The sequence below is a fragment of the Phacochoerus africanus genome, chromosome 8, assembly GCF_016906955.1.
Source record: "Phacochoerus africanus isolate WHEZ1 chromosome 8, ROS_Pafr_v1, whole genome shotgun sequence".
NCBI classification, from domain to species: domain Eukaryota; kingdom Metazoa; phylum Chordata; class Mammalia; order Artiodactyla; family Suidae; genus Phacochoerus; species Phacochoerus africanus.
The window spans coordinates 106,500,169-106,516,303 of NC_062551.1; the positions used below are offsets into that span (position 1 = coordinate 106,500,169).

At 36.6% G+C, this 16,135-nt stretch overlaps 1 protein-coding gene across 1 annotated transcript in view; it reads left to right on the top strand.

The window, feature by feature from the left end:
• MIB1 (MIB E3 ubiquitin protein ligase 1) overlaps positions 1-16,135 on the top strand; it is a 123,334-nt gene that overhangs the window by 44,624 nt on the left and 62,575 nt on the right. Inside the window, exons 8-9 of the mRNA XM_047793887.1 lie at positions 5,196-5,340; positions 6,982-7,115. Coding sequence (XP_047649843.1) covers positions 5,196-5,340; positions 6,982-7,115 — 279 coding nt within the window. The remainder of the gene's footprint in view (positions 1-5,195; positions 5,341-6,981; positions 7,116-16,135) is intronic.

The window sequence follows — 16,135 nt, forward strand, 5'->3', positions numbered from 1 at the left end:
GAGTATTCATTCATTGGCTAGTGTGGTATGTTGATATGGTAACAACAGCTGAACCTGGGAAGGCTCTGGTAGACCCCAACTTGGGGTGAGAGTAACAGGTCCATGCTAAAGTCTGAAGGGCCTGGAGTAACTGGGGGAAGTAAACTGAGAATTAACCAGCCAAATCTCCCTTCCAAAGCAGAGCCCTCCATTGAAGAGAAAGTGCTAGGAATAGAAGCCAGTTTGTATTAAACTTTATATTAAACTATGTTATCTTAATAGTTATGTTTATACCAATACCCATATATATATATACACATACACACATATATATATATGTGTATATATATATATATATATATATATCCTTATTCCTTCTTAAATACATATAGCCTCTTGGTCCCCTGGCATGTATACAGTATTGGAATTAGTCATTCATATGTTCTTCACCTTACCCTCCAGGGACAAAGGAGAGTAAATCCAGGTAAAATTTGTAAGGGATTCATGGTCAAAGCCCCATATACTGTTATTATTGAAAAAAGAAGAGTTCCCATTTCCCATCGTGGTTCAGCAGAAACGAATCTGACTAGTATCCGTGATGATGCAGGTTCAGTCCCTGGCCTCACTCAGTGGGTTAAGGATCTGGCATTTCTGTGAGCCCTGGTGTAGGTCACAGATGTGGCTCGGACCTGGCCTTGCTGTGGCTGTGGCGTAGGCCAGTGGCTATAGCTGTGATTCAACCCCTAGCCTGGGAACCTCCATGTGCCACAAGTGCGGCCCTAAAAAGACCAAAAAAAAAAAAAAGAAAGAAAAAAGATAATAAGGAATAGAATAACTTCTCCATTGATGGATGAAAGTACACCAAAAAGATATGCACAGAAAACTAAACCTCATAATTCAGAATGAGCTAAAAAATTAGGAAAGTGAGGGGAGTTCCCTGATGGTCCAGTAGCTAGGATTTGGCACTTTCATTGCTGTAGCCTGGGTTCAATCCCTGGTCTGGAAACAGAGATCCCATATCAAGCCACTGCATACCACAGCCAAAAAACAAACAAAAAACCCCAAAACAAGTAAAAATGAAGAAAATAATAAAAGATGTGAAAGAATGAAATAAATCATAATTAGAATCAAGGTGTTGGAACTTAGGGAAATTTTTTAAAAGATTATTTCAGAAATGACGAGTAAGCTGGAAGCAACACAGAGCAAATGAATACAAAAGATGATGCCTTAAGTGAAATAGAAGGTAAAAAGTAGGAAAAATTTTAAAATCAAACAAAAAAAGTGGAGTTCCCACTGTGGCTCAGCAGGTTGTGAACCCAACATGGTGTCTGTGAGGATGCAGGTTCCATCCTTGGCCTCTCTCATTGCTGCAAACTGCGGCATAGGTAGCAGTTGTGGTTCAGATCTGGCATTGCTGTGGTTGTGGTGTTGCTGTGGCTGTGGGTAAGGCATTTCTGATTTGACTCCTAGCCCGGGAATTTCTGTATGCCGCAGATGCGACCATAAAAAGAAAAAAAAAAGTATTTGAGAGGTGACAAATATAGAATATCTATGTATTAGGGAGGCCTTGCAAAAAGGAAAGAGCAGAAACCAAAGTAATGGACTATAACAAGTACTAAAGTTTGTGATTCTAGGAAAGTTTTCCTGAAATTGAAAAATTTGAAACTGAACATTAAAAGGGCATATTGCATACCTGGGAAAACTGACTCATAAAACCAAACACTGAGCCATATTCTGATAAAATAATTGAATTTTGAAGAAAAGAAAAAATTCTTTGGGTATCTAGTAAAAAAGACCAAGTTATGTATAAAGGATTGTTAAGAAAAAAAATATGGTCTCAATGTTTTATGCCAGAAAACAATGAAGTAACATTTATTTAAGGTACTTAAGGAAAGAAAATATAAGCTAAGCATTTTATGTATAACTGAACTGACCTTCAAGTCCTCTAAAGTTTATAGATACTATGAACATGTAAGACTCCAGAGAATCACTCCCCTCTGAGCCTCTTCTGAGTAATCTGTCAGAGAATTAGTCTCAAACAGCCAAGATGACTGAAGAGATGTCAATTGAAGGACTGGTGGTGATCATTAAATACACATTTATCTGTTGAACTAAGACTAAATAATGGTTATAGAGGAGAATTCATAGTGATTGTGTGTGTTCACAACTTAAAATACAACTGTCGCAAACTGGGGTAGAAATGCAGAGGGGATATGGAAAATTTAATAAGCTCTTTGCATTTATTTTTTAATTGAGACTGAATACTGTTATTTAAAATTGTAATTTTAGGGGAGAAGAAGGATAAGGTGAAGAACATATGAATGACTAATTCCAATATTGTACATGCTAGGGGATCAATAGACTATATATATATATATTTTTTTTTCTTTTTAAGAGGGAATAAGGATATATATATATGGTTATTAGTGTAAACATTACTATTAGGATAATTAGTTTAATATAAAGTTTAATACAAACTTTATATTTAAAAAAGTAAACAATGGAAGGATTAACTATAAACTTAAGGTGTTTGTATTTAGAAAGGGAATATAGTGTAGGGACAAAGGTAGAAGGGAGATATCTTCGAATATGTCTTGTTTTTCAGATTTGATTTGAAATCACATGTATTTTATTCAATTAGAAAACAAAATTAAGTTCAAAAGGAAAAGGAAACTACTGAAAGTGGAAAATAAAATGAAAGAAATGAACGTAAATGTGTTTCCTGTTGGTATAGCCATATAGAGGAAATTCCAAGTGATTTCTAAACACAGTTATTTGTCTTTGTATCCTTATAGAAGGACTGTGCCCTTGAGAACTGCATGAAAAAAGAAATATTTAACAATTTTCAGAAATATATTTTTTGTGATAGTGTTGATATTGTTGAGATTGTTGTGTTTGTAATATGACAAAAAACCAAATGAGTAGTTACATGAAAATTCTGATTCTGTTATCCCCAATGACTGTGAGAACCAGAATGATCAGAGTGGCAAAAAGAAGATACAGATGTGTTAGAGAAGTGGTTAAGTAAAAACCCTCTAGTCTTAAATTTGAATTGGCAGAGTGTTTAAACCCCTGACTTATTTTATCTTTGTTTCAAAACAAACCCCCTCCCCCCAACTCTCTAGCTCTGTCCTTGATAAGACCTGGACCCAGTAACCGTTCCAGTAACAGTAACCAACTTCGGTGCCCAGATAATGTCTTGAAATAGCCTTTCCCTCTCTGAAGAAGCAGGGCTCTTTGGAGAAATGGTGAATTACAGCTCTTTGGCAGGAAGTGACCAAGATGAGGCTCATACCAGATAGCAAGGAAACTATCAAAGATTTTAAGGTGATGTTAAAAAGATCTAGCAGCCAATTTGAAGGGTTTCTTACCAAATACAAAGACAGATAACCTATTAAACTATACCATTTAGCAAAATTCAGATCAGATGAAACTTAATAGGACAAATAACACTGTTTCTTCAACAAATAATTTGCAAAGAAAAAATGTGTAGACTTTATTTGGAACTTGATTTAAACAAACTAAAAAAAAATCATTTGTGAGGCAACTGGAAATTTGAACACTGATTAGTAGTTTATGTTATTTTAGAGTTATTGGTAGTTTGGGATGGACTGATAATAATATTGAAGTTATGGTTTTTTTTTTAAAGAAGAGTTTACAATAACAAAATAATACAGGAGGGGAAATGGGTTGGGAAAACCAGATTGGCCATGAGCTAACAAATATTAAAACTGGTTGATGGGTATATGAGGATTTAATGTATTATTGTCTGTTTTTGTGTGTTTGAGATTTTCTATAAAGAACATTGAAGGAGGAAAAAACAAAGAATACAGCCTAAGAGTTTGAGGTGATTACCGAAAATTCTAAGTGAAAATGTCTAATTGGAATTTAAAATTTGTGTGTGTTGGGGGTGAGGAGAGGGATAAACAGGCCTAGAGTAGTTACTATATTTTGAAGTTGTTGGAAACAGGATGAATTTCCAAGAAAGTAGGGTAAAGAGCTAAGGAATAGCATTTTGGGAGAATGAACAGATTTAGGGATATGAAGAAGGAAAAGGAGTCCAGAGAGTGGAGAAAGGGGAGGAACGGGCAGAAAGACAAGACTGTTATCCAGAAATCCAGGGAGTATTTTCAAGAAGTTGAGGTTGATGCTGTGGAGAGGTCAAATGAGAAAACAAGTTTAAGGACAATCTCCTCTGTGTTAGGAAATAGATATTATCACTATTCTTCACCAGTTTTCTAGTGTTGTTATTGGTTATTTCATTGTGCATAAGAGAATGGGTTTGGGGCCTGAGTTTGAAATGGGGCTAATAATATCACATAACGTTCAGGGTTTTACACGTTAGGTGAGTCAATACATAGAACGCTCTTAGAACAGAACCTGCCATATGGTAAGAGCTGCTGCTGATTGTGTTTTGTACCTCATTGCTCTTCCTATTCCCTGCATTTACTAAGCGTGTTATTTCTACATAATTCTGTTTTGAAATCAGATTTGATTCCAAAAAGGATTTAAACATAGATGTACTCTTTGAGCCCTTTTTGGTTTAAGTTGTCTTTTTCAGAAATCAGATTTTATTTTTTTAGGCTGGATTCATGATGGTTTTGGACTACTTGAGTTACAACTTCTCAAGAGGTATCTTAGATTAAAAAAGAAAGGTTGGAGTTCCCGTCGTGGCGCAGTGGTTAACGAATCCGACTAGGAACCATGAGGTTGCGGGTTCGGTCCCTGCCCTTGCTCAGTGGGTTAACGATCCGGCGTTGCCGTGAGCTGTGGTGTAGGTCGCAGACACGGCTCGGATCTCGAGTTGCTGTGGCTCTGGCGTAGGCCGGTGGCTACAGCTCCGATTAGACCCCTAGCCTGGGAACCTCCATATGCCGGGAGAGCAGCCCAAAGAAATAGCAAAAAAAAAAGACAAAAAAGAAAAAAAGAAAGGTTATATCAAAAAGGAGGATTTTGTGAGCTTTTCTGAATGAGGCAGATTGTCATGATTGTTTTTATATTCTTGTGGAATATTTAAGAGAGAGATATATAATATGAAAATATTTTTTAAAGATACTCTATAGCTTGTAGTTAACAAATAACCCATTTGAACATGATTATCTTTTTTTTAAAATTAGGAATGAAGTAAAATTAATACTTTAAACATGTAAAAACTGGTGATTGATTTTTTGATATATACATTAGACTTGGAAACATGAACTTAATTTTTTTTAAAGACTTTAGGTAAAGTTGGCCGAGTACAACAGATTTATTCAGACAGTGATTTAAAGGTAGAAGTTTGTGGAACGTCTTGGACATACAATCCCGCAGCAGTTTCCAAGGTGGCATCTGCAGGATCAGCTATAAGCAATGCATCTGGTGGTATGTTTTGTTTCATGTTTCTCTGAAAGTAATGTGGTTTACACTAGAACCTTCCTAATTTTCCAGCTCTCATATACAGATAATGTTGTATGTGTTCTTGGTTTTCTCCCAGGTCACATAAATTCACTGAAATATTAACTACCTTTTAAGTTTTCGCTAAAGTTTTCTTTTTCATACGCTTCACAACTATGTTCTGGCTGAGGCATGTCCTGGAAAATTTTCATAAACACGTGTTTTTTTCTTGGACGTATCAAGGGCTTCTCCAAATCAAATCAGAGATGTTTGGAATTCAGTATTCTACTCCTGAGTCAGAACTTTTGTTTTCTGCCAAAGAACCATCATTTTCTTAGACTGCTTTATTTTCTTTTTATTTCCAACATTATTGCTAGCAGATGGCTTTCTTTTTGATGTTTTTACATGTCAACTATACTTTTTCTCTAGTCATTAAATGAGTTATACGTGCCACAGTGAATAGAGAGCTGTGTGTTGAGATATGAATACGCTGGATGCTGAGGTGAACTCATGCCCAAAGTCTTTCCTTCTTATACTCCAGCTTTGTGCACACTCAGTTCATTCTACAAATTAAAACTTACTGAATGTATATTACTGCCATCCGGAAAACGAGATAGAACCATAACTGTGAACATTAAGAAAGTAAAGGAAACATTGGGTAACCTCCAGTTTTATTTTGTACCGCTTTCTACTTCCTCAGCTTCTGTCTCTTCTTTCCTGCTGTAATTTGCTAATGTGTTTGAAGTTTAAATCATGTGGTATTTATTTTTACCTTGAGATTAGATGGCATCATAGTAGGCTGACTATAGGTTGACTCTGTACAATTCAAAAGAGTGAAGCATGGTTAATATCCTTTTCTCAAATAATGTGGACTTGGTGTTGGTCCTCTACCCCACTTTGTGATTTCTTTGCTTTCTAGTAAGTAGATCCAAGAGTTAAGGAGTAGAACTGAGTAGATTCCCTACTGATAAATGCTATTTAGAAAAAAAAAACTTATGAAAGGGTTTATATAAACACATCCCTATTTTTTTCTTGTTTTAGTCAAAACCAATCACTTGCCTTTGAAGTATATTATTAATACCTAGAGCTCCATCTTTAACTAAATGTTGGTTTGTCCATAAAATATTTCCACAGATGCTATAAAGGTTATATTTCTTTTGAATAATAATCTTTTTAAATTTTTTTATTTCTCAATTTTTACATTTATGATGAATACTAGTCATTGATCTGTTGATCTGTAGCATTGAGATCTAAGAGTCAATATAATATGCTTAAGATCTGAAAGGCAATTGTGTCATTATAACACTTCCATTGCAGTGTGTTCATATAATATTTTGGTATGACACCTAAATCTTAAATTATAATTTGTATGTAATGCTCTTCTTTTTGAAATTTTAACTTGAAATATATGAATTAGAATAAACTGGAAATACTTGTGGTCTTGAATTTAATGCAGCTTTATATGGTAGTAATTATAACTTGCATGGGTAATAGCACAGTACAAAATGATATTAATGATAGAAATAATAAAAAAGGAAAAGTATATATTATAGGCATATGGGTAATGCTTGTCTGTTAGTAGTTAAGGATTGAGATCCTCCTATATTAGCTTTATTTGATGCTTTACAGAAAGACTCTCCCAACTCTTGAAGAAATTATTTGAAACCCAAGAATCTGGTGACCTCAATGAAGAATTAGTTAAGGCTGCTGCCAATGGAGATGTTGCTAAAGTGGAAGATTTGCTAAAAAGACCAGATGTGGATGTGAGCATTTTAAAAATTATTTTGAAGCATACACAAAAACAGAATAGTGTAATGAACCTTAAACTTCAGCAGTTATTAAGATTTTGCCACCTGGGCTTCATCTGTTCCTTCTTCCCTGTTTTTCTGTGATATTTTAAAAAAGACACCAGACATCATTTCTTCAATGTGTATTTCTAAGTGATATTGATGTTTTAACACTGTGACTTTTTAAAATTTTATGATTGACAAAATTTACATCAACTTAGGTCAGTCACTGACAAAATTTAGGTCAAGCATAGGTTTTTGAGTAGTTAGTGTCCTTTTGGGAAATTCAGTGAAATTTTCTCATGTAAATACATTTAATCTAAACCTTTTCCCTCTTCTCCCTGTGAAAGTTGACTGTTCCTTAATTTAGTGCGGGCGAGTTAGGGGTTTTGCATTTTGTAAATGTTAATAGTTTATGTTGTAATTTCATCATTCACATAAGCCCTATTTTAAATGGGTCCAGAATTTAAATTTTGGGGAATTCCTGTTTTGGCTCAGTGGGTTAAGAACGCAACATAGTGTCCCTGAGGATGGGGGTTTGATCCCTGGCCTCACTCTGTGGTTAAGGACCCAGTGTTGCTGTGGCTGTGGTGTAGGCCAGCAGCTGTAGCTCTGATTTGACTCCTAGCCTGGGAACTTTCATATGCCATAGGTGTGTCAACAAAAAGAAAAAAAATTTAAATTTTGGTTCTTTCTTAGTTGTCCATTGGCTTTGCCCTTGGTACTTTTCTGGCACCAGTGTGATACCAGTGCTGGGGAAGAGACTGTACATTGAGTGTAAGTTTGGATCCTTGTCACTGTGTAGCAAGGGCTTTTGTTGCCACATCTTTGCATGTAAGTATGTAGATAGTTATAATTATAAGGTAAAAAACATCTTGTTTCTATGAGCTTATGTGGCATTTTAGGTTTTCTAGAGAGAGATCAATTGCAGCAGCACAACAGTGATTTCCTAATTGCATGTGAGCTCTATCACAAATAATTTGTTTCAGATATTAAAGTACCAGATGTTTTTTGTGTTTGGAAGGTAGAGTCAGACCTCTCTTATATTCAGTCAAGCAGATTTACATTTTATTGTACTTAATTTTTTTCATTAATCTTTTTCATTGTTTTTTTAAAATGTCATACATTCTCAAAATTTAAAGGAAAAACTAGCTCTATAAGGTTTGTTATGAAAAACAACATCTCCTCAATCTTACTTTCCTTTTCTTCAGAGACAACTATTTTCATCTCTTTCAGCCAATTTTTCTTCATACATTTACCTCCATATCTTTCAGTAACATACTTCTATTGTTATTTCTCTCTCTCTCTCTCTCTTTTTTTTTTTTTTTTCTTTTTAGGGACACAGCTGCGGCATGTGGAGGTTCCCAGGCTAGGGTCGAATTAGAGCTACAGCTGCCGGCCTGTATCACAGCCACGGCAATGCCAGATCCCCGACCCACTGAGTGAGGCCAGGGGTTGAACCCACGTTCTCATGGACACTAGTCATGGACACTAGTCATGGATACTAGTCATGGATACTAGTCAGATTCGTTTCCGTTGCACCACAACAGGAACTCCTGTTGTTATTTCTTGATTTTTGTTTTAGGAGTTTTGCTTTTTTTTTGTCTTTTTTTTGCTATTTCTTTGGGCCGCTCCCGTGGCATATGGAGGTTCCCAGGCTAGGGGTCGAATCGGAGCTGTAGCCACTGGCCTACGCCAGAGCCACAGCAACTCGAGATCCGAGCCGCGACCTACACCACAGCTCACGGCAACGCCGGATCGTTAACCCACTGAGCAAGGGCAGGGACCGAACCCGCAACCTCATGGTTTCTAGTTGGATTCGTTAACCACTACGCTACGACGGGAACTCCTGTTTTGCTTTTTTTTTATTTGATTGAAGTATTCTTCATTTACAATGTTGTGTTAATTTCTGCTGTACAGCAAGTGATTCAATTATACATACATATGTGTACTCGTATATATTCAGTTATATCTATATAATGTCTAATATATATTCATTCATATGTTCAGTTATTCATGTTTAGTTATACATATATATGTGTATTCATATGAATATACATTCTTTTTTGTATTCTTTTCAGTTGTGGTTTATCACAGGATGTTGAATATAGTTCCCTGTGCTATGCAGTAGGACTGTATTTCTATGTATAATAGGTTGGTGTCTGTTAATTCCAAACTCCCATTCCATCCCTTCCCCACCTTGGCAAACACAAGTCTGTTCTCTAAGTCTGTGAGTATGTTCCTGGCCGAGGGATCAAATCCATGCCATGGCAGCAACCCAAGCCACAGCTGTGACAACTCCGGGTCCTTAACTCGCTGCACCACCAGAGAGGTCCACAATTAAGTTTTAAATGGGAATAAAATTCATGGTTAGATATCATTTCTTCAGAATAATCCCATTTTCTTCCAGCATTCAGAATTGCTGTTGAGAAGACTTATTAAGCCGTTTTGATTCCTGATCCTGCATGGGAGCTGTTTTTTCTGTCAAGCATGAAGATCTCCTTTTTTCACCAATGTCTGAACTTGTACAGTGTTGTGCCTTGATGTGGATCTGTTTTCACCCATTGCTTTTGATGTTTGATCTTTTTATTTTAGAAATCATGTCTTTCATGTCTGGAATTATTGATGATTTTTTAATTTTAGATTTTATTTTTAGTGCAGTTTTAGGTTTCACAAACTGAAACTGAGAGAGGTTCAGAGATTTCCCATGTATTCCCCCAGTCCATACAAATGCATAGCCTCCCCCATTATCAACATCACTTGCCAGAATGGTACATTTGTTTACTTAGGATGAACCTATATTGACATATCATAATCACTCAAAGTCCATAGTTTATCTTAGGATTCACTCTTGGTATTGTGCCATCTATGGGTTTGTACAAAAGTATAATGACATCTATCATTATAATATCACATGGAGTATTTTCACTGTCCTAAATGTCTTTTGTGCTCTACCTGTTCACCTCTCTTTCCCACCCTACCTCTGGCAACCACTGATGTTTTCATTGTAGTCATAGTTTTGCCTTTTCCAGAAAACCGTATAGTTGGAATCATACCGTATATAACTTTTCAGCACTCATTGCTTGATTGCTCACTTCTCTTTAGTGCTAATTAATATTTCATTGTCTGGATATACCACAGTTGATACATTCATCTATTGAAGGACATATTGGTTGCTTCCAAGTTTTGTTAGGAATAAAGCTGCTGTAAATGTCTGCATGTAGGTTTTATGTGGACATAACTTTTCACTTCTTTAGTTAAATGCTAAGGAATGTAATTACTGGATCATATAGTGAGAATGTGTTCAGTTTTGTAGGAGACTGCCACACTGTCTTCCAAATTGGGTGCGCCACTTTGCATTCCTACCAGTACTATATGAGAGTGCCTGTTGTTCCATATCCTGCCACCACTTGGTGTTACCAGTGTTTTGGATATTGGCTAATCTAATAGGTGGCGATGGCATCTTGTTGTTTTAACCCCTGATGACATATGATTAGAGCATATTTTCCTATGCTTATTTGGCATCTGGGTATCTTCTTTAATAAGATGTCTGTTCAGGTCTTTGGCCCATTTGTTAATGGGTTGTTTTCTTAATTTTGAGTTTTAATAGTTCTTTGTATTTTATATATATAAAATACATACATACATATATATATAAAATACATACATATATATATATATATATATACATACATATATATATATATTTTTTTTTTTTTTTTAGGGCCACACCCGCAGCATATGAAGATTCCCATACTAGGGGTCTAATTGGAGCTATAGCTGCTGGCCTACGCCATAGCCACAGCAACTCGGGATCTGAGCCACGTCTTTGACCTACACCACAGCTCACGGCAACACTGGATCCTTAACCCACTGAGCGAGGACAGGGATCGAACCCGAAACCTCATGGTTCCTAGTCGGATTTGTTTCCGCTGTGCCAGGATGGGAACTCCTCTTTATGTATTTTGGATAACAGTACTTTATCAGATATGCCTTTTGAAAATATTTTTTTCTCAGTCTGTGGCTTGTCTTCCTATTACCTTGATATTTTGAAAAGCAGAAATTCTTTTTTTAAATGATTTTTGTTTTTTCCATTATAGTTGGTTTACAGTGTTCTGTCAATTTTCTGTTGTACAGCAAAGTGACCTAGTCACACATTCACATACATACACATTGTTTTTCTCACACTATCCTCCATCACGCTCCATCACATGTGACTAGATATAGTTCCCAGTGCTGTACAGCAGGATCTCATTGCTTATCTATTCCAAAGGCAATAGTTTGTATCTGTTAACCCCAGATTCCCAGTCCACCCCACTCCCTCCCCCTTGGCAATCACAAGTTTGTTCTCCAAGTCCATGAGTTTCTTTTCTGTGGAAAGGTTTATTTGTGCTGTATATTAGATTCCAGTTATAACTGATGTCATATGGTATTTGTCTTACTCTTTCTGACTTCACTTAGTATGAGAGTCTCTAGTTTCATCCATGTTTCTGCAAGTGGCATTATTTTGTTCTTGTTTATGGCTGAGCAGTATTCCATTGTGTATATATACCACATCTTCTTAAATCTATCCATCTGTCAATGGGCATTTAGGTTGTTTCCATGTCTTGGCTATTGTGAATAGTGCTGCAGTGAACCTGCGGGTGCATGTGTCTTTTTCAAGGAAAGTTTTGTCTGGATATATGCCCAAGGGTGGGATTGCTGGGTCATATGGTAGTTCTATATTTACTTTTCTGAGGTACCTCCATAGTGTTTTCCACAGTGGTTGTACCAGTTTACATTCGAACCAACCGTGCAGGAGGGTTCCCTTTTCTCCACACCCCCTCCAGCATTTGTTATTTGTGGGCTTCTTAATGATGGCCATTCTGACTGGTGTGAGGTGGTATCTCATAGGAGTTTTGATTTGCATTTCTCTGATAATCAGTGATGTTGAGCATTTTTTCATGTGCCTGTTGGCCATCCCTGTATCTTCTTTGGAGAAATATCTATTCAGGTCTTTTGCCCACTTTTCCATTGGGTTGTTGGCTTTTTTGCTGTTGAGTTGTATAAGTTGTTTGTATATTTGAGAGATTAAGCCATTGTTAGTTGCATCGTTTGAAACTATTTTCTCCCATTCTGTAAGTTGTCTTTTTGTTTTTGTTTTTTGTTTTTTTTTTGCCTTTTCTAGGGCCGCTTCCATGGCATATGGAGGTTCCCAGGCTAGGAGTCTAATCGGAGCTGTAGCCACCAGCCTGTGCCAGAGCCACGGCAACGTGGGATCCGAGCTGTGTCTGCAACCTACACCACAGCTCACGGCAATGCCGGATCCTTAACCCACTGAGCGAGGCCAGGGATCGAACCCACAACGTCATGGTTCCTAGTCGGATTCGTTAACCACTGAGCCATGATGGGAACTCCTTTTTACTCCTTTTTTTTTTTTTTTTTATGGTTTCCTTTGCTGTGCAAAAGCTTGTCGGTTTGGTTAGGTCCCATTGGTTTACTTTTTTTTTTGTCTTTTTTGTTGTTGTTGTTGTTGCTATTGCTATTTCTTGGGCCGCTCCCATGGCATATGGAGGTTCCCAGGCTAGGGGTCGAATCGGAGCTGCAGCCACCGGCCTACGCCAGAGCCACAGCAACGCGGGATCCGAGCCGCGTCTGCAACCTACACCACAGCTCACGGCAATGCCGGATCGTTAACCCACTGAGCAAGGGCAGGGACCGAACCCGCAACCTCCTGGTTCCTAGTCGGATTCGTTAACCACTGCGCCATGACGGGAACTCCGCCATTGGTTTACTCTTGCTAAATTTCCGTTACTTTGGGAGTAAAGAACAGAAATTCTTAATTTTAAATGAAGTTTAGCTTATCAATTATTTCTTTTTATTTTTCCATTTTTTAAAGTTTAACTATTTCTTTCATGGATTATGTCTTTGGTGTTGTATCTTAAAAAGATATTACCATATGCAAGATCATCAAGGGCTTCTTCTATTTTATCTTTTAGGAGTTTTATTATTTTGTGTTTTACATTTACATCTATGACCCATTTGAGTTAATTTTTGTGAAAGGTGTAAGGTCTATGTATAGATTCATTTTTTGCATGTGGTTCCAGCACCATTTGTTGAAGAGACAATCTTTCCTTCGCTGTATTGCCTTTGCTCCTTTTTTTGGTCTTCTTAGGGCCACAACCACGGTATATGGAAGTTCCTAGGCTAGGAGTTGAATCGGAGCTGCAGGTACCAGCCTACACCGCAGCCAGAGCAATGCCAGATCCAAGCCACACAATGGCAGGTCCTTAACCTACTAAGCAGGGCCAGGGATCGAACCCATGTCCTCATGGATACTAGTTAGGTTTGTTACTGCTAAGCCACAATGGAAACTCCTGCTCCTTTGTTAAAAATCACTTGACGATATATCAGAGGCTGTTTTTGAGCTGTCTTTTTTTCCATTGTTCCATTTGAATATTGTTTGGCCAGTACTGCACTATCTTGATTACTGGAGCTTTGTAGTAAGTCTTAGATAGTGTCAGTCCTCCAGCTTTGTTCTTCTCCTTCAATACTGGGTTAGCTATTTTGGGTCTTTTGTCTTTCCACATAAAGTTTAGAATCACATTGTCTGTATCTACATAATAACTTGCTGGGATTTTGATAGGGATTGCACTGAATCTATAGATCAGTTTGGGAAGAACTGACATCTTGACAATATTAAGTCTTCCTATCCATGAAGATGGAGTATCACTCTGTTTCTTTAGTTCCTTGATTTCATTCACCAGAGTTTTGTAGTTTTCCTCATGTAGATCTTATACATATTTTGTTAGATTTATACCTAAGAATTTAATTTGTGGGGATGATAACGTAAATGCATTGTGCTTTTTTTTTTTTCATTTCCTTGATTATTAGTAATGTTGAGCATCTTTTCATGTACCTGTTTACCATCTGTATGTCTTCTTCGGAAAAATGTCCATTCAGGTTCTCTGCCTTTTTTTTTTTTTTTTGTCTTTTTAGGGCCTCACTTTCTGCATATGGAAGTTCCCAGGCTAGAGGTTGAATTGGAGCTATAGCTGCTGGCCTACGCCATAGCCACAGCAATGCCAAATTTGAGCCACGTCTGCTACCTACACCACAGCTCACGGCAACTCTGGATCCTTAACCCACTGAGTGAGGCCACGGATCGAACCTGTGACATTATTGTTGCTAGTCAGATTCATTTCTGTTGAGCCATGACAGGAATCCCCCTCTGCCTGTTTTTTAATCAGATTTTTTTTTTTTTTTTTGCTATTGAGTTGTTTGAATTCTTTATATATTTTGGGTATTTGTCCCTTATCAGATATATAATTTGCACATATTTTCTCCTATTTGGTAGGTTGCCTTTTCATTTTGTTGATTATTTCCTTTGCTGTGCAGTGGTACTGTGTTTTTAATTTCACATTCTACTTGTTAGTATTTAGGAACCCAATTGACACTTTTGTATTAATCTCATATCCTTCAACCTTGCTATAAATCACTTATTAGTTCTAGGAGTCTTTTAGTCCATTCTTTTGGATTTTCTGCATAGATGATCATGTCATTTGTGAATAAGGACAGTTTATGTCTTATATCTCAATCTGTATCCTTTTCATTTCTTTTTCTTGCCTTACTGTATTAGCAGGGAGTTTTAGTATGATGTTGAAAAAGTGATGAGAGAGGACATGCTTGTCTTGCACATGATTTTAGTAGGAAACTTTGGAGTTTCTCACCATTGATTAGTATATCAGATATGCTAGCTGTAGTTTTTTGTATCTAGTCTTTATCAAATTGAGGAAATTCCTTGTTTACCAAGTTTTTATCGTGAATGGGTGTTGGATTTTGTCAGATGATTTTTTTGTATCTACTGATAATGATCATGTGATTTTCCTTTTTAACTCTGTTCATGTGATGCATAACACTCAGTTTTGAATGTTGAACCAGTCTTGCATATCTGGGATAAATCCCACTTGGTTGTGGTGTGTAATTCTTTATGTACTTTTTGGGATTTGATTTGCTAACATTTTATTGATGTTTTTGCGTCTGTGTTCATGAGAGATACTGGTCTGTAGTTTTTCTTTCTTGTAGTATCCTTGTCTGCTTTTGGTATTAGGGTAATGCTATTTTCATAGATTGCTTCTATCCTCTGAAAAAGATTGTGGAGAATTGGTATAATTCTTTAAAAGTTTGGTAGAATTCACTGTTAAAACCCATATAGGCCTGGTGCTTTCTGTTTTGTAAAGTTATTAGTTTTTTATTTAATTTGATATAAACCTTTTCAGATGGCTCGTTTCTTTTTGTATGAGTTTTGGCAGATTATATATTTCAAGAAAGTGGACCATTTTCATCTAGTTTATCAAATTTGTGGGCAAAAATATTCCTTACTGTCCTTTTAATGTCCAGGAATTCTGTAATGATATCCCCTCTTTTGTTTCTGATATTAGTAATTGGTGTCCTTAACCATCTTTTATGGTTTTATGGATGGGAGTGAATGTGCTGGGATTAAGGAATTGTACTTAGGCTTGCATATGTTATGGGTAAGTTATGCATTTACACAATATCTAAAGTGAAGAAAAAGTTGGAGATTACTCCTTCATAGTAGAACAGCTATGTGTAGCTACCCTGGTAACTCATTTATGTACTTACTCCTCATGGTAGTTTGTTTACAGTTGGTATTTAGTTATATTCATTGAGTTGAATTTATTTATACTCTAGTAGCCCATATCTTTTCTAAAGGTTTTCCATTCACTTCATTGCTTTTTTATTCATTGGAACAGACTCTGAGATTTAATGATTCAAATAGACACACATGCACAAAACAAATATAACTTACTTCCCTTTGTCCCTTCTTCCCTCCTTCCCTTCCTTCCTTTCTGTTTTCAACTTTGCGAGTTCTTTATAACTCTTTGAACAATGGAACTTTCATCTTTCTAAAAAACACTTGCACTTCTCCCTAAATTAGAGAATTTGGTTTCTGATGACCTATACTAGGATATACAGAACATCAAATTAAATTGTTC